Source organism: Vulpes lagopus, chromosome 8 (assembly GCF_018345385.1).
Source record: "Vulpes lagopus strain Blue_001 chromosome 8, ASM1834538v1, whole genome shotgun sequence".
Classification (NCBI taxonomy): Eukaryota; Metazoa; Chordata; class Mammalia; order Carnivora; family Canidae; genus Vulpes; species Vulpes lagopus.
The window spans coordinates 130,351,861-130,373,094 of record NC_054831.1 but is presented as its reverse complement, the minus strand read 5'-3'; the positions used below and the strand labels follow the sequence as shown (position 1 = coordinate 130,373,094).

Below are 21,234 nucleotides of genomic sequence, written 5' to 3'. Positions count from 1 at the left end.
ACCAACCGTTTGAATCCGGCTCCTCTCCCACGTGAGCCCGCGAGCTTGTGAGCTGCGTGGAGACCGCAAACGAGTCTGTTTTTGCTCATCCCCCATTTAGGCTCATTAGGCCCAGTGCCAGGCTCGGAGCAGCCGTTCAGTAAACGTCAATGGAACGATGAACGTGCGCTCAGTGCTCCCGGGAGAGGCTGGCTGGCTGGGGTGTGGGCTCCCGCCTGGGCCGGGGAGCGCGGGGATCTCCCTTCCCCCAGTCACGCACCCCACAACTGCCTGTCCCTTGAACTCCGAATCCTATTAGGCACAAACTCCGTAAGTCCCATGCATCATTTGTTCCCTGGTGCTGGTGTGTCAAAGGGATGAACGAATGAAGGAAGGAGTGGATACCAGCCGGGCCTCCCCGGGGTCTGCCGCTCTTGAGCAGAGTCTGGCTACCTGGCGCCCTCCCTGCTCTTTCTAGGTTCTTAATCCCACTAGGGGAGGAGGGCGCACCTGACAGAGGGGGCAATGGAGCCCCACAGCTTCCCATTCCCGGGGCCAAGCCCCCAGATCCTCTCTGGGGCTTCGGGCCCCTCCCCTGACCCTGAGGACCTGAGCAGGGGGCGGCAGCTCTTTGGGGAGGGTGTAGTGGGTGCAGACACTCTTCTCCCCACGACCCTGGAGATTTGCTCCTTCCCTGCTGGCCACTCACACACGGCACAAGCAGAGGCCATCCCGTCTGTCGTGCTAGCACCTGTGCCCAATACCCGAGTGACTGAATCGGCTAAGGGGACAGGAGGGCCTCGAAGCCAGGCCTCCAGGGACCTCCAGCCTCCCCCCGACCAGCCCCAACCACCCCGAAATGGGCTGCCCGGTGCCTCTGTGCCCAGTACGGGTCTACGGCTGCGCCCCTTATCGGAAGCTGCTTTTTCACACCCCACACCCCACCTTCTCAGTTTGACTCCACATTTACGGAGCTCCCTCCCGCCAGGGGAGCCAGGTGGGGCACCCAGGCTTTCTGTGATGAGGTCGGCGGGGCTCCCCGGGGACAGGAGGCGGTCCTGCTTTCCTGCTCACTCCTGCCCAGCGCAGACGGGCCGGATGACCGAGTGGCCTCTCCAGGGCAGGGCTTGGCCAGTGTCCCGCTGGTGGGATGAAGTCAGAAGCACCCACCCTCCCCGGGGGGACAGTGCACGTGGCTCGGGCTGGGACAGACGTGGGCTCGGAGCCTGGACTTTCATCCGAGAGGGAAACTGGGCCACAAACTCATCATGGGGTGCGGGGGTGGGGGCCGAAGGGAAGTGGCCTCGTTCAATGCCTCGGAGCCGCTGGCTCTTGGGGGACACAAGTCTGTTCTCCGGCTGCCCCCACAGGAAGGCAGGAGTAAGAGTGTGGATGCTGGAGTCCGAGCCAGCTGGCCCCACCTCTGACTACGCACGTGGCCTCTTAAGCCTCAGTTTCTCTATCTGGAGAACGGGGACGAGACTCCACAGTGGCAAGGACTGAACGACGACACACGTGAAGTGCTAAAGGGAACACGAGGCATGGGCTCAACCCGCAAATATAGTTCCTGTCAGATGAACAAACGGAGGCCCAGAGAGGGGAGTCGCCCAATGTGATCTGAAAAATCAGGGGTGCCAGGGGCAGACCCATGCCAGGGGCTACCAGCTGGACACCCATTCGTGGTGCCACACAGGAGACAGGCTGCGCCAGGAAAATATCATGACTTTATTTGCTACACTGACAGCGGCTCCGGGGGAGGGGGGCGGGGGGCTGTCGTCTACACAGGATGTCTGAACTGGGGGACAATATTATTTCCCCAGCTGAGGGCAGGGGGGCCGGGGTGGGCAGATGCGGGACAGGAGCAGGGCATCTGCCAACCTCCGGGCGGTGGCTGTCTCTGGAGGTGGGTCCCAGTCGGTGGCTCAGAGGCAGGGAGATCGGGCGTCCGGGGTGGCCAGGCCGCGCTACCTCACGGGCCCGGTGGGCGGCGGCCAGGGCTGCTCGGCCAACTCCCGCTCCAGCTGCTTGAAGCGCTTCTTTGAGGCCTTTTTGGGCCGGAGCCGCCGCAGGCAGGCCGGGAGGCACTGGTCCAGCACGCTCTGCGGAGGACGGGGAGGGTGCAGAGGGGCAGCTGTGACTGAGGCCACCCCCCAGGGCCCCTCTGTCCCCCAACCCAGGGCAAGCCCCACCTCCAGCACGAAGGCCGCCACAAAGTTAAAGGCCACCAGGCCCAGCAGCAGCAGCTTGAAGCAGGTGTCGGCGATGTTCCTCAGCGCCAGTGGGCCCTGCAGGAGGCCAGGGACCAAGAGGAGGCCCGCCAGGATGGAGCCCAGGAGCGCCAGGGCCAGCAGGAAGGGCACTGGGGGCGAGGGCGGCATCAGGCCAGGGGGACCCCCACGGGCGCCAGACCCCCCAGCCCGTCCCTCCACCCGCACCCGGCCTGCGGGGCAGCAGCGGTACCGTTGGTGTAGAGAGGCCGGCGGAAGGGCGCCCCCTTGGACACGGCTGCGGCCAGGATGAGGTACTGGAAGCCAGACAGGGAGAAGACCACGGTGTTCTCATAGTTGGGCAGGTTGTCGGGCGCGGGCACGGTCTTGTTCAGAGGCACGAACCTGGCGGCACGAAGACCCGGGGTCGCGAACGGGCCTGCGGAGGGCAGGGGCAGGCTCCGCGGGCGGCCCCCGACTCACCAGGGTTGGGCCACGGTCAGGAAGTAGCCTCCCAGCTGCACGCCGGCCACCAGCACCACGTGCAGCAGGAGGCTGCTCAGCACAGGGACGCTGAGCAGGGCCCCCGGGGGTCGTGCCCGCCCCAGCGCCAGCGCCGGCCCCGTGCGGCTCATGAGCACCGCCACCGTGGTGGTGATGACCAGGTCGATGGCCAGGAACTGCACGTCACCCAGGTTGGTGTTGATCTGCCGGCAGGGGAGGGAGGGCAGAGGGCGGATGGCAGGGGGCACCGGGTGGGCCCTCAGGAGGCGGCGGGAGGGGGGGAGGTGTGGCTCTTGCCCTGCGGCCTGAGGGCGGGGGCAGCAGCCTCCTGGCTCTGGGGAACTCCCAGTCTGATGGGGAAGCCGCTGCCCTGCCTTCAGGGTGTCCCTCCTCCAGTCTGAGGGAGGAGGCCTGAATCTGATGGGGTGGCTTCCTCCTGCCTACAGGAAGCTCCCAGGCTGGGGGGCGCTTAGGGTCTGCCCGCCGAACCCCTCGGTCGCCAGAAGACACCACGGTTCTCGGTGGATGCAGGGACAGATACTAGCACGAGATCGGCGCTGCCCCACTGTGTCGCCTGGCTTCCCGGGGGGGCGGGGGGAGAAGGCGCATGTGCTCAGAGCGGAGCTGGGGAGGTGCCCTCTGAGCTGCTGTGACACGGCCAAGGTCTGAGCCAGGCGAGCAGGGCAATAGGTGCATCCTGTCTCCGGCCTTGCATGGGCTCTGCCTCAGTCTCCCCTGTAGACGGGAGCTCCCGGAGGACAGGGACATGTTAGCACAGGACAGCTGCCCCACTTCTGAGGACCTACTGTGTGCATGAGGCACTGTGCTTGGTGCCTCGCCACCCGAGGTTCAGGAGTCGCCCAAGCCACCCGGCTAGAAAGCGGCAGGGTGGGGTCTGAGGCCACGCCATCCATCCCAGAACCCGCTGGCTGAGGCCACGCTGCTGAGCGTCCCGGCTCTGGGCCTGCTCCCGGCAGCGGGCTCTGGCCCACTCACCGTGTAGAGGATCAGGACGGAGATGAACTGGGTCAGGCTGTACAGAGCCATGTACTTGAAGACGCTGAACGAGGTGTCGAGGGAACACCGGCCTTCCCTGGGAGCAGGGTAGGGGCGTTATGGGGGCCCAGGCTGGCTGGCGGGCCCTGAGGGGCGCCCCTCCGGCCCCTGCCCGCCTCACCTGATGACCATGGGCACACACTCGATGCTGGCCATGCTGGAGGTGAAGGGCGAGACCACCGAGGCCTCAGCCTGGGAGAGCGAGATGCCCACGTCGGCTGCCTTCAGGGCCCCGCAGTCATTGGCGCCGTCCCCGCACATGCCCACGCAGTACCTGCACAGAGGGGGCCTGGCTGGAGCCTGTGAGGCGCCTCCCGTCTGTGCAGCCATCCCTCTGCCCGCATGTGGGAAGGGCTGGGGCCCTGCTGGCCCTTGTGCCTGGGACATCCCGGGTGCTCGGTAAACTGAGGCAATGACTACTTTTGGTGTGAGGGACCCAGAAGAGCCTGTCCGGGTTCTCCCAGAGGGTGATGATGACTCCTAACGCCTGCGGTGGGGTGGGGGGGCTCATGCATGATGCCACCCACCGCAGCCGCCGCCAGGGATCGGCTTGCCCCCCGCAGGTCCTTTGCCTGCTACTCACTGGAGCTTCTGGAGCTCACAAACCAGCTCTGTCTTCTGCTCGGGAGCCATGCGGGCAAAGACAGTGCCCTGGACCAGGATCTGAGAGCACAGGGAGACAGGGAGACTGAGGCAGCAGCAGGGTCAGGGTGGGAGAGCCACGAGGAGGGAGCGGGGCGCGGGGGCGGCTTCGAGCCACCAGAGGGGCTCAGGGGCAGCCCTACCTTGGGCAGCAGCTTGGGGAAGTGCTTCAAAAGGACACCAAAGGTGGACCCGCTGAGGGCCAGGTGGCTGGATCGGGGGTCTGGCTCCATGGTGTAGCTTGCGGCCTGGTCGGGATCCTGGGGGCCCGGGAAGCTCAGCTCAGCTTCCCCTGCCCACCCACGAGAGAGCTGGGGCCTGGGTCAGGTGACACAGGGCGGGGTCATCGGTGGGGTTCGTGGCTGGAGCCCCGGCTCAGCCTCACCTTAGCCCCGTTCACAGCTGCGGGGGATTCCAACGGCAGGAGCTCGAGGGAGGCAGGCTGGCCCCGCTCAGGCGGGGTGGCGTGGATGATGACCAGACGCTCCCGGGGGCCCACCATGCCGCAGCCCTGGGCCACGGTGACTGCTGTCTGCAGGTTGTCCCCTAGGAATGTGGGGGCAAGGTGAGAGCCCAGCGGCGGCCCGGGGGGTCACCCTCACTTACAGATGAGACACTGAGGCCAGACACGGTCTGTGTGCTGTGCCTGGTGGGGTGAGCTCAGGCAGGTTCATCAAGGTCTCTGAGCCCCGCCTTCCTCACCTATGAAACCTATGAAGGTCTTAGGGGACAGTGGGGACCTGGGCCAATGTCCCACACATACCACTTATGTGTGGACTTCGCTGGGAAGGGTGTGTGCGTGTGTGCGTCTGTGCACGCAGGGACGGGGAGGACGAGGAGGACACAGACCTACTGGGCCCCTCCGTGTTGCCCTGGCTAGAATCTTCTCTTGCTCCATGAAACTATCACCACTTTCCAGGGTGACATAATCCCCCACGTCCTCTAGGGGGAGCTGAAACGCGGAGAAGTGGCCCAGCGGGCACAGGGCCGGAACCCAGGCAGGTGAGCACCACCCGCGGGGCCTCTGGAGGTCGTTCTACTCCTCCGGGCCTCACCTTCCACCCTGGGCAAGTGGAAGGTTGATTTCCACTTAGGAGGGACACTGTGAAGACCGAGGAACGTGTGAAAGGGGCCTGGCCTGAAGCAGGGGCCAAAAAGAAGGGGTGCTGCATGCCCTTCCCTCTGCCCTCCTGACCCCGGCCCCGTGGCCAGGGGCACCTGTCACCATGACGGTGCGGATGCGGGTCCTCCGCAGAGCCTGGATGACCGGTGTGGTCTGGGGCTTCAGTAGGTTCCTCATGACCAGCAGCCCCAGGAGACTCAGCTCCCGCTCCACGGCGTCCCTGGAGGGTGGGCAGACCGGGTCAGAGGGCATGCAGCGGCCAAGGCCCCCCCCCAGCCACGGGGCAAGGACATCTTCCCGGGGCTCTGCCTGCAGAGGGCCTGAGGCACAGTCCCAGGGGGTGGGGCAGGGCCGGCCCACCTGCTCAGCTGCTGAGCGGCCTCCAGGCTGGGCACGATGGGCAGTGGCTTGCTGGCAAGGGCCACGACGCGGTAGCCGGCGGCCGTGTAGCTCTGTAGCATCTGGGCGAAGTCTGCGGGCACTGCCAGGGAGAGGCAGGGGTCGCTGGGACGAGGGGGTGGGAGGCTGGGGGCCCACCCCCATCTGGGCCGCGGCGCCCCCCATCCACCTGTCTCCGGGTTGCAGAGGCCTGCCACCAGCTCCGGGGAGCCCTTGACGTAGGCCTCCGGCTGAGCAGCTCCTGGCCACGCCACCACCACGTTCATGCGCTGCAGGGCTGACGAGAAGGGGAAGCGGTTGAGGATGCTCACGGGTACCGGGGGCTCCTCCTGCAGGGAGACAGAGGGGCAGCTGAAGGGCCGGCCTGTGGAACCCCCCCTCCCCAGCCACTGCTCCCCGTCCCCCGCCACTCACCCTGCCCTGCAGCTGGGCCTCCTGAAGCGGGGGTCTCATCACCGCCAAGACCTGGGTCCCGAACGCGGAGTCTGCAGCCGGCCCCTCCTCCAGGACCTGGGGGGCAGGCAGGGAAGGTTGGCCTCCGTCGGGCCGGGCACTGGCTTGGCCCCGGGCAGCCCATCCTCGGCCCCGGAGGGAGGCGGCGGCAGAGTCAAGTTAGACTCGGGGAAGACTTCCTTCACGGGGGACCAGATGGAAGTCAAGAACATGGGCTTTGGAGTCGGATGGACCCAAGTCCAAACCCTGGCTTTGCCACTTACAAGTTGCAGGGTGACCCTGGACAAGTTATTCCAAATCTCCCTCGGCCTGGGCTTCCTCCCTGCGAGGCAGGTTTGGAAGCTTCCTTCCTGGGCTACAGGAGGAGCACGAGCCAAGGCCCGGGCCGCGGGGTGCTGGCACAAAGTGGGTGCTCGCACGTGGCCTTGGCCATTATTAATGATGGCGGCACAATGGATGCCACCCGAAGTCCTGGAATGAAGACCAGGCGGGGTTGGTTAGAGCCCAGCTGCCCAGAGGCAGGGGCTGACCTGCTCGGCCTCCTCACCCAGCCAGTAGATTCCACCATCTTGAGGTCCATGGGGTCGCCCACGGGGGTGTCCTGGAGCCGGCTGAGGGCATGGCAGGTGGCCAGCGCTCGGAGCAGGGGCCCCGCGGGCAGGCGGCGGGGCTCTGGGACCAGAGGCAGGAACGCCTGCCCTTTTAGGGGCACCACACCCATCACATCCAAGCCGTCCTCCGTGAGGGTGCCCGTCTGCAGGGGGCAAGGGGCGGGCCAGTGATGAGTCCCGGGAGGAGCTGTGTGCGGCTGCGCTGGGCGCCCACACCCCGGGCCAGCGGGGGCCCCTGGGAATCCCGGGAGCCAGAGCAGGAGCCAGAGGAGGTCCCTCTGCCAGGGCCGCTCCCCCCAACCCCCGATTCCTCTGTCTGGCACCGCTGCCTCCAGAAAGTCTTCCTTCACCCTACGGCAGGTCAGGTGGTCCCTGCCTCGGGCTCCCACCACGACCACTTTGCGACCCTATCACTGGTTTGTCGCGGGGCCAGGAAGAGGGCCTGGCCACACCCGGCGCACGGTGTGCGTGCTGAACGGGCGAGCGAGTGAGCGCCCGCGTGCCCCACGCTCGGATCCAGCTGCCCAGGTACACGTCCGGCTCCTTCGCCAGCCTGGGGGCTCCGAGAACCCGATCAGGCCCCACTACTCAGTTTCAAGACTCGCTGGGGCCCCCAGGGCCCTCAGAATAATTAACGTCCAACCTCGCCAATGGGGCTGCCCAGCCCCCCCGTCCCGCCCGAGGCCCCACTGTTCCCAGTGCCCAGGCACCCCGTCTGTTCCTCCGAGGAGCTGACTGCTCCTCGGCTCCCGCCTGCCCTGCCTCCCGTCTTCGGTGGTCCCCCCTCATTGAGGTCAAAGAGGAGCCTTCCCTGAGGGAGTGACCCCCACGTCCCACCTATAACGTTACCCAGTTCAAGTCCTCCCCCAAAGCCATCACCACCTACAGCTCTCTGTGGGCCCTGATCCGCTTATTCTTGGTTGGGGGGTTGGTCTCTGCTGGGTCTCGGCGCCGAGAGCAGCACCAGGGAACGACTAAGTGACCTCAGACGGTCTTGCCTGCCAGACTGGGAGCCGGGCATGCGTGGGAGCTGGCCAGGGGGTGTGGGGTCTCTGGGCGTTTCTGGCCCCAGGACAGGGCCTGGCACCAGGCAGCAGCCTGCGTTACTGACTGAGGAATGCAGGCGTGGAGGCCTGGCTGGGGCGCCCGCGGCCCCCGCCCCGCGGCCCCCACCTTGTCAAAACACACGAGCTGGAGCTTGCCCCCCAGATTGATGCGCAGCGGGTGGATGCAGAAGATGCCCTGGCTCCGCAGCCGGCTCTGGGCGTAGAGTGTGCACACGGTCATGGCAGCGGGCAGCGCGGGTGGCACCACCACCGTCACCAGGTCCAGAGCCCGGATCACGATCTCATTCAGAGGCACCTGGCGGGAGGCACCGTGACTCCAGGGGCCAGGCTGGCCCCGGGTCCCCGCCGGCCGCCCCTGCCCAGTCCCTGAGGCTCACCCGGTTGCGGTGGAGGATAAAGATGCTGTAGACGGTGCCGAGGAGAGCTGGGGAGACAGCAAGGGCTCAGTGGGATTTGGGATAGGGCTTGGGGGAGGGGGGCACCAGCAGAAGGCAGTGCAGGGGGTCACTCACCCAGGACAGAGAGAGCAGCCACAAACTTCATGCTGTGTTTGTAGAACTTGAAGTCGATGGGCCGGGGATGCAAGATGGAGCTCACCAGGCCCCCTTTTGCTGTGCAGAACCCTGGGAGCAGCCAGGGGTGGGGGTGGCGAGGGTCAGGACAGGCCCTCCCGGCCCCTGCCCTCCCGCACCACACTGGGGGCTGTGAGACCTGCTGCTCCTGGGAGGAGGCATCACCCAGTGTGGGGTGACTCGTGACGGCCCACGGGTCTTGCCCGGCCCTCATGGGGCTTAGTGAAAATGGAACGAGTGGACGGTATCTATGAAGTGGGTGGTTTCACTTTTTAAAAATCTGGATATGTGGCTCTTGCTGAAAAACTCAAGTCTGGTGACGCTAGGGCCCGTTCCCACGTGACAAGAGCCTGCCGGCGTCGTACAGGCCTGTTCCCTTCCTAAGGGGTGGGCTCCTGCTTGCTGGCCACAGCCCCGCGCACGTCAGCCGACCGCACGCATGTTGGAGGTGTGGGGGACTTGCCCAGGGTCCCCCAGTAGGACAGCGGCAGAGATGGCCCCTGCCCGACCCGGTGGCATGAGCCCAGCATCCCCTCCTGCCTCCCTGCTTCCCACCTGTCTGAGTCACCACTGCCAGGACATGGGGTCCGACGAACGCCCGGGCCTGCAGGACGAGGGTCCCACAGAAGAGTGTGTGGCGCCGGTGGGTCTCTGGGCAGTAGGACACGGGCCCCTCCGGCAGGGCCGTCTTTAGAACCGGAACGCTCTCCCCTGGGAGGGATGGGGCAGGAGGCCTGTGAGGGGTCTCCATGCCACTCCTTCCCACACCAACCCAAGAATCAAGCACAGAATCGTTTCATAAGCCTCAGGTCCCACTTAATTCTTATAACCATACGTGTAGGCATCATTGCCCCCATTTCACAGAGAGGGACACTGAGGCTCAAGACAAAGGCCATAAAGAGGCAGCCAGACAACCCGGAAGGATGGGTGCCAGCCAGGGACCAGGAACGTGTGCACATGGATGCAGCGGGGCGGGGAGACGTTTGGACTCTTGGAACTATTCTGTAAGGAGCTGTATCACTTTTGTGACTCAGACCAACACACCATGGGGGGTGGGGGCGCTTCTGCCCTAGGACGCTGCCTGGAGGAGTGGATGTGGGGTGCAGGGTTAGCAACCCAGGATTGTCACTCAGAGCAGAAGGGAAATAGAAACACCAGGGGCAGAGGGCCCAGTGGGCAGGGAGGCCAGGGGCTAGGGGGCCGGGGGGTAGGGAGGCAGGGGGCAGGGAGACTGGGGGCAGGGAGGCCGGGGGCTGGGAGGCTGGGAGATCAGGGGCAGGGAGACTGGGGGTTGGGGGGCCAGGGGCTGGGGGGCCAGAGGTAGGGAGGCCGGGGGCTGAGAGGCTAGGGGTAGGGAGGCTGGGGGCAGGGAGGCTGGGGGCAGGGAGGACAGGGGCTGGGAGGCTGGGGGCAGAGGGTCAGGGGTAGGGAGGCTGGGGACAGGGAGGCCGGAGGCAGAGGCCGGGGGCTGGGGCTGACCTGTCAGGGAGCTCTCGTTGACCACGCACTCGCCAGCCACCAGGGCCGCGTCGCAGGGCACCAGCCCGCCTTCCCGGGGCAGCACCAGGCAGTCTCCGGGCACCAGCTCGCTGGAGTCCACCCATTCCTCCTCTGCAGGCAAGCGGGGGCCTCAGCGTGGCCCGGGCCCAAGCCCCGCCCCAGAGCCTCCCTCCCGACCAGAGCTCTCACCTCCCCCGGGCCGGCACACGCACACCCTCGCGGACAGCTGCACCATGTCCCTCAGAGTCTGGCTTTGCTGTGGGCAGGGGGCACGTGGGGAGTGGGTGGGGGCGGCCCCCGTGGGGACCTGCCCGCCCCGGCCATCCCCCTCACGCGCCCACCTTTCTGGTCTTGTAGAGTGACAGGCAGATGGAGGCAGTAGAGATGAGGAAGATGCACAGGGCGTACGAGTAGTAGCGGTCGGCCAGCCACAGCCCGATGCTGAAGGCCTGGAACCCATAGTAGGGGTTCAGTGCCTGGGGAGGGGCGGGGAGGCAGCATCAGGGCTCGTGTCCCCGGGAGGCTGGCCCTTGGCCCCGCTCAGCGCCCCCAGAGGTCCCGGGGCCCCTAGCTTCTCTGCTCTGAAGAGGACACAGGCACTGAGATGCCAGCCAGGCCCCTGCTAAGCCTGTCATCTAAGTGTCATCCAGTGGTGGTGACAATTCCACACTCCATTTGCAGATGAGGGAACCGAGGCACAGAAGGGTCAGGTCACTGGCCCCGAACCACGCGGCCCCCACGTGGCTGCCCAGGGTTTACACGAGCCCGACTCCAGGAGCCAGTGTGACTTTCATGGGTGTCCGCCGCTGGCTCAGAAGGCCGGGAGGTTCTGTGTCCTCCGGGGCGTCCGGCTCACGGCTCCCCACTGTCCCCTAGGCCATGTCACCTCTCTGAAGCTTGGGTCCTTGGTGTGTGAACCGTGTCCCTACTCATGCAGCTGCCAGAGGGTGAAGGTGGCTTAGGTGCAGCAAGGCCAGGAAAGGCCGGGGCTGTGTGGCCTCGTCTCCCAGCCTCTACTCCCAGCCCCAGCCTGGACCACAGCCTCCAATTCCTCGCCCTGAGCTGATGGGACTGGCTCTGAGGTGACTCTCCCCTATGGAGGAGGGGACAGCTGCTCCGGCCTGCCACTGGCAAGTGGCCCTAAAAGGGCAAGCCCCAGCCAGGGCCACACCACCAATCCAAGCCAGAGCCGGGGTGCAGCCCAGGGACAGTCCTACCTCGTCCACCAGCAGCTGGGGATAGGACTTGACCGGCACGCTGATGACATTGGGGCCGTAGATGGTCTTCCTGTAAGAGAAGTGGCCAGGCCAAAAGATGGAGGGGGCAGTGGCGGCCGGACCCTCCAAGGGCGACAGAGCTCATCTTACAGCCAGGGAAACCAAGGCCCAGAGAAGGCAGGTGACCAGAAGGCCATGCTCAGGGGGGCAAGACAGGGGTCCCCAGGGCGCAGGGCACCCCTGGTCCGGGGCAGCACACCCACCTCACGGCTTGGTCCTGGAGGCTGAGGCCGGAGCAGGAGCGGTGGACGTCCTCGCAGGTGCGGCCGTTGTCCAGCAGGCTGGGGTGGGGGGAGGCAGGGAACACATGTGGGTGACGGGGTGTGGGCACCGCCTCCCCTACCTATGGGACTCGGGGCTCCAGGCCCCTCCTGGCCCACTGAGCTCCTGGGAGGAGGCAGCTCTCTAACTCTGGGCCTAACTTCCTCCAGTTCCCCTGGTCGGGCCCCAAACCAGGAAGAACAGTGAGGGATGATGATTAACAGTTGAGCGACAAGAATCCCTATTTTTTTTTTTTTTTTTTTAAGAATCTCTATTATTTAGCGACGGGCGTGTTCCTCACCACGATGCCTTCCGTAAGTGACTTAACCTCTCTGTGCCTGTCTTCTCATCGGCAGGACGGGGATGGTGACAGCACCTGCCACACAGGGCCACAGCGGATAAACGAGAAGCCATGTAACGCATGTGGCTAGTGCCTGGCACCTACCACGTGACAGACGTGTCAGTGATTCGTGCTGTGCTTCTCTACGCGGCAGAGGCTGGTGCCACCTCCACGTCCCCCGGGCACTCACCTCTGCAGACGCAGCTCACAGTTACTGAGCACTTAGTAGGTGGCGGGGGGCGGGGGGGACGAGACCCCAATCGGATGATCCGAGTCCAGAGCCTAAGGTCTGATTCAGTGTTGCCACCTTGGCCTGAGGCTGAGCCAACCTTTACACGAAGCTTATGTACTTGCCCCTCAAAATAACCCTGGGAGGCCTCTGCTAGGGATTCTCTTTCTGCCCGGGGTACAGACAGGGACTCCGAGGCCGGGGAGGTTCAGCAACTTGCTCACGTTGCCGGGGTCTGAGGTGCACAGCCCAGGGTGGAGCCCACGCAGGGCCACGTCATGCCACCTCTCGGCCCAACCCAGCACGAGCACGCGGTGCCAGCCTGAGCCCTACCTGGCTTGGCAGAAGGCCTGCTGGCTCTCGATCCAGATGTAGCGCTGGCCCCGGAAGAGGTAGTATCGCAGCGTCCGCTGCTTGGTGGGAGAGAGAAGAGGCTGGAGACAGCTTGGGGGGGGTGCAGGGGCAGAGGCCAGTGTCGCGGGAAAGAGGCAGGGAGGCCTGGAGGTGCCGAGGTGCTCGGCCCAGCAGCCCGGACATTGGGGCAAGGGAACCAGAGGTGCGTGGGGAACGGGGACTCCGACCCTCCCATTGTGCAGAGTGTGGCACTGAGGCCCAGGGAGGGTTAAGGGCCCGCGGGGAAGCCAGCTGTGCACTCACGGCCTCTTCGTTCTTGCAGAACTGGGCAGTGTCCTTCCACGCACCCTCTGGGACGGCCCCCACGGCTGCCTGGCTCCGGCCATCCTCCGCCTGGCCCCGGGCCGGCAGCTCCAGGCTGGGAGCGGGCAGGGGTTACCGTGGAGCCCTGGGAGCTGGGCCAGCACCTCCCCATCCCACGCAGCCACAGTCCCTCCCTGGCAGGGAGCCGGGGCTTCTGGGCAGGGTGACGGGGCCACCTCACCTGCCCTCACCGATGGCCTCGGTCTGCACCTGCACAGTGTAGAGCTGCCAGGAATTATCCTGGAACACAGAGGTGGGGGCTTGGTACCAGGAGACACTGGTCCCCTCCCAGGTCCACCCTGCTACCCGGCGGCCCCCGCTGGACAAAGCAGGGACCAAGGACATACATGATGCCCTGGGGAGCCACCCAACTGCCCCTCCCGCCCATTGCTTGGATGGGAAAGAGGAGGCCGAGAGAGGACAACTGTGCGCGGTCCTACAGGAGGTGAGCGGCCAGATGGGGCTGAGACCCCCTCCCCTGCGTCCCCCTCGCCAGCTGCCTCACCTCTTTGTCTCTTATTTCGATGACGAGTGTTTCTGCGCGGGCCAGGTTGCAGGGCCGGAGCCGCAGCCGCACCCCCCACACCGGCTTCCAGCGGAAGAGCAGCAAAGGGATCCCTGCCATCATCCAGACCACGATGTGATAGCCGATGACCCTCCATGGACTGCCACAGTAGCCGCTGAGCCTCTGCGGACGGACGGACGGACAGGCCGGGTGGGCGCGGGGCGGGGGCGCGCCTGGGGCCTCCCCTGCCCACCCCGCCACCTACCACGGATGAAACTGAGGAGCTGAGGGGATCTACAGATGTCTCTATCGTCAGGGTCCCATAGCCGGCGGGCGTGCTGCCCACGAGAGGGCTGCTGTCTGCGGGTGCAAGGGAGACAGGTCATGGGGGGCTCCTCCTTCTCTTATACCTTAAAATAAAATGAGCATCGTCATTTGGTGGCCCCACGTGGGAGCTGCTGTGGTCAGAAAGGAGCCGGAGGGGCAGTTCTCCTGGACGGCCGCCGTCCTGGCTGCTCCAACCCATCTGTCACACCTCGGGGATACACGGTCCCCACTGCACCTGCCATTCCTCAGGTACAGAGCCCTTTGTTAAAACTGACGTGTGGGGCACCTGGGGGGCTCAGCGGGTTGAGCGTCTGACTCTTGAATTCCGCTCGGGTCATGATCTCAGAGTGGGGTTGAGCCGTGTCAGAGTCCACACTGGGAGTGGAACCTGCTTGGGACTTGCTCTCTCCCTCTGCGCCCCCCCCTCCCACTCATCCCCTGCATCCTCTCTCTCTTTTTTTTTTTTTTTTATTATTTATTTATGATAGTCATACAGAGAGAGAGAGAGAGAGGCAGAGACACAGGCAGAGGGAGAAGCAGGCTCCATGCACCGGGAGCCTGACGTGGGATTCGATCCCGGGTCTCCAGGATCGCGCCCTGGGCCAAAGGCAGGCGCCAAACCGCTGCGCCACCCAGGGATCCCCCTCTCTCTTTTTAAACGTTTTATTTATTTATTCATGAGACACAGAGATGGAGGCAAAGACACAGGCAGAGGGAGAAGCAGGCTCCCTGCGGGAAGCCCGATGTGGGAATCGATCCCAGGACCCCGGGATCACACCCTGGGCCAAAGGCAGGTGCTCCATTGCTGAGCCACCCAGGCGCCCCTCTTTCTCTCAAATAAACAAAAAACAAAACAAAACAAAAATAAACAAAAAACCCTGAAACGTTTCCAGAGGTTGGCAGAAGTGTTCCATTGATGGGGTTTCACATAGTTACTAGAATAAAGCTTTTGAGAACCAGCTTGCTGAGACCAAGGACCAGCACGGAGGGGCGGATGGGAGCGGGTTGGACACACGTCCTGGAAAAATGCAGCAGCAGGTGGCACAGATCCTTGTGGTGCTTTGGGTCCTTGGCCTGAAAAGCGGAAGGTGTCAGAACCAGGACCAAAGGCAGTCAAACCTTTAGACGCTGAGCAGCACAGGAAAGGGAGGATAAGGTTATTCAAGGCAACTGTATTTGCAGCTGCATGAGATGAAGGTTCTAGCATGAACCAAAGTGGCACCTGCTGGTGAGTGAGGCCCCTGGGGTCGTGGCCGTGATGGGGCCCAGCCGCCTCGGGACCCGGGTGCCCTCAAGAGTCCTGGCAGTGCCTGATCCTGGAGACGCTGGAGACGCCAGCCTGCTGCTGGAGCTGCGCGTCGGGGGGGGGTCCGGGGCCAGGAACGCGGCGCTCAGGTGTGATTACGGGCTTACAGTGAGAGACAAACACTACGGGGATGAGGCAAGCGGGAAGATAACAGGTTATTTTAGGTGCAAAAGCACAACCTTTGTATTTCTGCTAATGCTGGCACCTGGCAGGGCCAACGAAAGACTTGAAGTTAAAAGAAAACAAAGCATCGCTATTTTATGAACTGGTTCGACAGACCCAATGGCTCAAGCCTTCGCGGGCCTGTTATCTGACTGTCCTGCTGGCTCTCATTCCAGTCTGGTTTCCTCGTGCGTCTGGTTATCCCTGGCTGGGTGCGGGCCCAGGATCGGGTCCCAGGGCCTGGTGAGCGCCCCGAGCTTCCACAGCCCTGTGGAATAGCCCCAAGCTACTCGCTCCCTGGGAACCATGTGTCCCTCTTTTGCATCTGGTCCCCACCCGGAGGGCAGAGGTCAGGGCTGCTTATCCCTGTTCAACTCCCGAGCCCAGCAGAGTCCTGGTGGCGAGGAGATGCTGAGAGGTCGGGTCTGGACTTTATGGCAGGCAGGAAAGGAGCCCCCACTCTGAAGGTGGGAATGGGGGAGCGAGCAGAGAGGAGGGGTGAGGGAGGACAGAAGCTGCTACATCCCAGCTGAGCACTCACCAGCTTACTCAACCCTCTGCGGGGAAGGGCTGACTATCGCTCCCGTTTTACAGAGGAGAAAACTGAGGTCAGAGACCAGCACTAGGAGGCTCTACTGCAGGAATCCTGTTCTTCCTGTCTCCCCTCCTGCAGAGCTGGGGTCCTGGTGGGACAGGCGGCTGGCGGGTGTCCCAGGGCTGCAGAGGGCCTGGGCTCGCCGCCCCCGCGGCTGGGCCACCTGTGGGGCTGAGACACGCAGGGGCCCCTCTGGCAGCAGCGCTGGGCACCCATGGGGTTCGCTCAGAGGGACGGCACACAGCCGGCCAGGTGGGGGCGGCCTGCGGATTTTCTGAGCTCCTGCCCCTTCCCCACCGCAGCCAGTTTCCACCCACAAGCCCGGAGGGTCCCAGGCCACTGTCACAACATCCCCAGGCCCTCAGATGCTCCGTCCCTAGACACCTGGGCTTCTGCAGCTTTCAGAGCAGCCAGCGCTTCCAAGAGCCCACCGTGTGCGACATCTGCTCCTGGCCCGTTTTACCACCGTTAACACAAGAATCCTGCTGCGGGAGCTCAATTGTTATCCCCTTCTTAGGGGGGAAAATGAGGCTCAGAGAGGTTAAGTAACTCGGCCAAGATCACGCAGCAAGTACCCAGCAGTCAGGGTGCGAGTCCAGGCAGGCTGACTCCGGGGTGGGTGGTCTCCGTGGGCTGCACCACGCACGAGGCCCCGTCAGACCAGGCAGCCCGTGCTCTCCTACCCCAGCCCCACGGCCCTTCGTATGGACGGTCCTGACAGTTACTATGGCCATGCCGGTAAGAGCAGCCAACAGCCCCGAAGCGCTTCCCAGGGGACGAGACCCACTCTATGCCTCCACGCAAATCCAGCCACACGAGGAGGTGGACTCCTTTTTCTCATTTTACCAACGAGGCTCAGAGGGACAAAGAACCCCCGCCACACACATACACCAGTAAACGGTGGAACCAGGAAACTGGGGCTGGATCCTCAGCTTTCAGGGCCCAAGTGGGCACTTTCGGAGGCCAGGGCTTCCGGCCAGGCCTCCCCAGGCCTCTCTGAACTTCATGATTCAACAACCCAAGCCCCACCTCCAGCCAGGCCCTCCCTGTCCACTCGGCTGACTCAGAAAACAAACAGAGCCACCAGCTCCAGGAAGAGCCGGGCCTCGGGGGATGGACACGCACACGCACACGCACACACAGCCTGCAGCCCTCAACCGTGGGGGTCTCCAGCCAGCAGCAGAGGCTCAGAGCTGGGGGGGCAGGAGGCCAGGTCAGCCTTCTCTGGGGCTCAGAGACCCCGCCCCAGCTTTCCTGGGGCGGTCCCGTCCCTTTTACTCTCGTAGGAGGGGGGGGGCAGCCCCATCCCGCTTGAGTGAGGCTTGTCAGGAGAGCATTTCTTCCCCTTCCTGGCAGTGGCCTGCAGAGGACACACAGCGGGGGGCCCTCTGCTCGCTGCTGGAGCCTGGAAAGGGGTGACTCCTGGAGCCTGGAAAGGGGTGACTGGCTCTAGCCCCCTGCCTGGGGGGCAGAGGAGCAGGCCTCTGGGACAAATGACACAGCCTGGCAAGCTGGCTTCTCAGGTCCTTGGCCACCAAAAAGCCACAGACCTCTCTTGCCCCACTTCAAAAGGCGGCGGTCCCAGTGGCCACTGGAGTCCCAGCTGTCTTTCTGCCAGAGTCCTTCACCTGCCGCAGAGGCCGGCTCCCTGAGTGGGGCACGCTTCAGGCCTTAGGGCTGGTCTTGAGTGTTTCCGTGGCACAAGGGAAAGAGCACCTCGGGGTTATGAGGGGTTGACGTGAACTTCACGTACATTAACTCACGGATTCCTCACCACCGTTCCACGAAGAGGGTACTACCTTTATCCCTATTTTACAGTTCAGGAAACGGAGGCCGGAGGAGGTGTAGCAGGTTGCCCAGGGGCCACAGAGCCAGTGAGTGGTGGGATCTGATCCAGGCGGTCTGGCTCCAGCGTCCACGCTCTTAACCACCGCACTCCCAACCTCAGGGCTTCTCCCTCAGAGCCCCGGGCTCTCCCAGAGGCAGGCTGTGTTTTGGGAGGGAAGTGCCTTAACTTTTCTGGGTCTTCATTTTCCCTCTCGAGGAGCGTAACTCTGAGCAGCTGGCACATGAAAAAGTGTGAGCAGCAGCCGCCCCAGGGTGTCTGAAGTTCCTGAAGCGTGGGCATGTGTACACGGGCAGCTGCTGGCTTCCCTGCCAGGGAGGTGTGGCTCGTCTCTGACCCATTTCTCAGGCTCTCCTCCCACTTTCCCATCACCCTGTCTGAAGCCACAGCTGTGCCCCTGCTCCCCTGTGCACACTCAACGGCTTCTCCCTGGCTCCCTGGGGGGCTAGGGATGGGGAAGAAGCCTGCATGGCATGCTGGGCCACCCGGAGCGGGTCACTTCGCTGGTGCTAATCTGATTTCATCCTGCAACAGTCCTGCAGTTTATCCCATTTTATAGGTGAGAAGACTGGGTTTTGCAGAGGCAGCTGGCCCCCTAAGGTGTCTAGCAGCTAGACAGGGTCTGTGTTGCTCCAAAGTCCTCTCTGCCTGCCTCCGCCATGCCCACTGGCAGCCATCCTGCCATCAGGCTTGAACAGGGTATCCCCATCCTGCTCATAGCGCCGGGCATGGGGCTGGGACGCAGGAACCATTAACTGAATGAGCGAACCAGTACCCGTGTGGACATCTCGCTTCCATAACACAGCATGGAAGCAATGGCTCGGAGTCACTGACCCTGCCTCTGGGGCAGTCAGAGGCCAGTTCAGAGGGGCGAGCTCCTTTGTCAAGGGCCCCTGCCAGAGATCACCGTGTGACCCTGGTCTGCTTACTCCCCTCCTCCCACCACCTGGGGATCACAATGTTCCCTCTGGGAGGTTTGTCCTGGTGCCTAGCACACACCCCTCACTTCAGGAGCAGCAGCTTGCTCTCCCAAGTCAAGGAAGAAAAAGAGAGAGGCTTGACGGAGGAAGTCCCTTCTGCGGAAAACTCTAGTCTCCAGGCAAGGTCAAAGCCCAGGGCGCTCTCTCCAGCGGGACACCTGTGAAAATACTCGGAAGTGCTTGTTTGTCTCTAGTTATGGTTCAGCCTCCCCAGGGATGGCCCAGGAAGGCCAGGGCAGTGTCTGATCTCTTCCAGTAACACCAGCTCGGGGTGGCCCGGAGCAGGCTGTGTGGGATGAGAATACTTTCCACGATGATTATATTGCTCTTCTGAATACCAGGGACCGATCTTCATGCATCGCCCTCGGAGGGAGGGGATTATCACCTCATTTTACAGAAGAGGAAACCGCGGAATGATGCTTCAGAGCACCTGGCCCAGAGTCATACAGCTGCAAAAGGGAGAAGCTGCAAAGGAGTGGGTCTGAATGAACACATTCATCTTGACTCATCCTCACGGCCACCCCAGGAAAAGTATGGATTTGGATCCCACTTAGCATGAGGCACAGAGAGGTTATTATGTCCACAGTCACACAGCTATGGGTGGTCAAGGCTAGACATGAACCTACCCTGACTCCACGGCCCCGGGGCAATGCCACCAGCACCGGGGAGTGGAGGGGCTGGAGTCAAAGCCATCTGAGAACCTCTTGTTTCCTGCGGAAGCCCTGGCTTCCTGCTGATGACCTGGCAGGGGCCCAGACAACAGGGCTGCCTCCTCCCTTGCCTTGCCCCCCGCCCCCCCCCCCCCCCACAGCCAGAAGCTCCTCTCCTCTGCCAGGCGAGAGGGGATGTGTGTGTGTATGCGTGAGAAACAACCTGCTAGGAGTGCCCTGATCTTCAGCTCTGGAGTTCAGAGGGCGTCTTTCCTCAGCTTTCCCCCTCCTTCCCCGGGGGGGTGTGGGGGGGTGCACTCTGAGCTTCCAGTGGGGTGGGACGAGAGGTGGGAGACGACGGGGAGGGAGAGACCAGAACTGAGGGTGTGTGCAGCTGTCGAGGATGCTCAACCTTTGGTGGACCCTTTGCGGCGGTCTGGGGTCTGAGTGACTGACGCGGAGATGGGGCCCTGCTGGAGAAGAGAGGTCTCCTGGCTCCTGTCACAGCAGGGGGGATTTAGACTCCAAAAGGGGTGGGCTCGGACGCATGGTCTGGGATGGGTAACACGCAGGGTGTGGTCCTTGGACCTGGGTGTTGACGGGCTTCCTCGGGGGAGGGCCTGAGGTAGGGGATCGAGAGTGGCACTGGTGTCCGGGACACTGTGACCCTGAGATTCGAGAGCCCTGGCTTCTCCAACCTCATTCATTCATTCATTCATTCATTCATCCATCAGTCCATGCATCCAAGAGGAACAACCACCCGGAGGCCCGGGATGCAGCGGGTCTTCCCCTCCCTGGACATCTGTCGTTGCAGAGGGAGTGCAGTGGGAGTGGGGACCCCAGGCCTCGGCACAGCGCCCAGGGCCGCGGGAGGGCGCGGGGGGCTCGGCTCCGTGCGCCGCCGCCGCCGGGCTCCGGGCCTGCCTGGGAAGGGCCCGGCGCCCACTCCCCGCGACGGGGGCGGGGGCAGGGGGCGTGCCCGGGGGTCGCCCCCCTGAACCACGAGCCCGCGTGGGGCTGCCGCGCGGCGGCGCGTCGACGGGCGGCCCCGGCCCCCGCCCGGTTCCGAGAGGCCCGAGCTGCGCACTCACCTGCGCTCATGCCGGCTCCGCGAGCTCATCGCCGGCCCCGACGCTGCGGCCCGAGGCCCCGGGCCCGGGCGTCGCGATGCCCCGCGGCGGGGGCGCGGGCGGGAGGCCGGGGGCGCGGGCGGCGGGCGCGGGGGCGCGGGCGCGGGCGCGGGGCACCTGCAGCAGCTGGCGGCCGGCGCGGCTGGAAGGTGCCGCAGTCGGGTGTGCGCGCAGCCCGCCCGGCCCCGCCCACTGCGGCCCCACGTCCGCCCCGCGCGCGGGCTGCCGGGACTTGTAGTCCGAGCCGCCTGCGCCGCCGCAGAGGGGACCCTCCGCCCGCCCGCCCGCGACGGGCCACCCGGGGTGCGGGGCGCCGGGGGACGGAGCCAGGCCTCAGACGCGAGAACACACACGCGCACGCGCACACGCACACGCAGAGCCAGGGCTCTGCTTCAAGGGAACAGCGCAGCTCTGGCTCACCAGCCTCGGATCCACGCACAGGTGACACGTAGGGACAGTGCACGCACCAAACAGGGGGTGACCCTCGGAAACACAGACATGAGCACCGCCTGCCCCTTCCCTCCGCCGTGCGCGGCACACAAGGGGTCAGCCCCAGCTGCCGGCGGCGGTGTGCCTCCGGGCTCTGCAGCCTGCACCAAGCTGACCTCCGTCGTTGCCAGGCTGTGTGACCTCGGGCAAGTCACCTCCCTCCCTGGGCCTCCTTTCAGCGATGCCGCCTCAGAGAGTTGTTGTGAGGCTCACAGGAGGGAAGACTTAAAACACTTGAGGCTGGCATGGCTTGGCCGATGTCAAAGAAGGAAGACAGACCTGCCCAGAGACGCAGGGACTCAGACAC

General features: G+C 64.4%; 1 protein-coding gene across 3 annotated transcripts; it reads right to left on the bottom strand.

The window, feature by feature from the left end:
- Nucleotides 1-1,684: 1,684 nt before the first annotated feature.
- Nucleotides 1,685-20,583, bottom strand: ATP13A2 (ATPase cation transporting 13A2). 3 transcript variants are annotated; one of them, XM_041765150.1, is made up of 29 exons: nucleotides 20,400-20,583; nucleotides 13,708-13,802; nucleotides 13,443-13,625; nucleotides 13,119-13,177; nucleotides 12,878-12,992; nucleotides 12,554-12,630; nucleotides 11,594-11,671; nucleotides 11,331-11,400; nucleotides 10,455-10,562; nucleotides 10,303-10,369; nucleotides 10,093-10,224; nucleotides 9,169-9,324; nucleotides 8,554-8,664; nucleotides 8,419-8,465; nucleotides 8,148-8,336; nucleotides 6,911-7,117; nucleotides 6,325-6,420; nucleotides 6,080-6,239; nucleotides 5,872-5,992; nucleotides 5,607-5,731; nucleotides 4,774-4,934; nucleotides 4,532-4,648; nucleotides 4,330-4,409; nucleotides 3,868-4,020; nucleotides 3,687-3,783; nucleotides 2,670-2,893; nucleotides 2,440-2,591; nucleotides 2,169-2,338; nucleotides 1,685-2,078 (listed from the first exon to the last, which is right to left on the bottom strand). In XM_041765150.1, the coding sequence occupies exons 1-29, from the start codon at nucleotides 20,407-20,409 to the stop codon at nucleotides 1,944-1,946; spliced, it is 3,495 nt and encodes a 1,164-aa protein (XP_041621084.1). In that variant the 5' UTR covers nucleotides 20,410-20,583; the 3' UTR covers nucleotides 1,685-1,943. The 3 variants fall into 3 exon arrangements, with proteins under 3 accessions (XP_041621084.1, XP_041621083.1, XP_041621085.1); XM_041765149.1 differs by having other exon boundaries at nucleotides 10,455-10,589; nucleotides 20,400-20,582; XM_041765151.1 differs by lacking the exon at nucleotides 6,911-7,117 and having other exon boundaries at nucleotides 10,455-10,589.
- Between the last annotated feature and the right edge of the window lie 651 nt (nucleotides 20,584-21,234).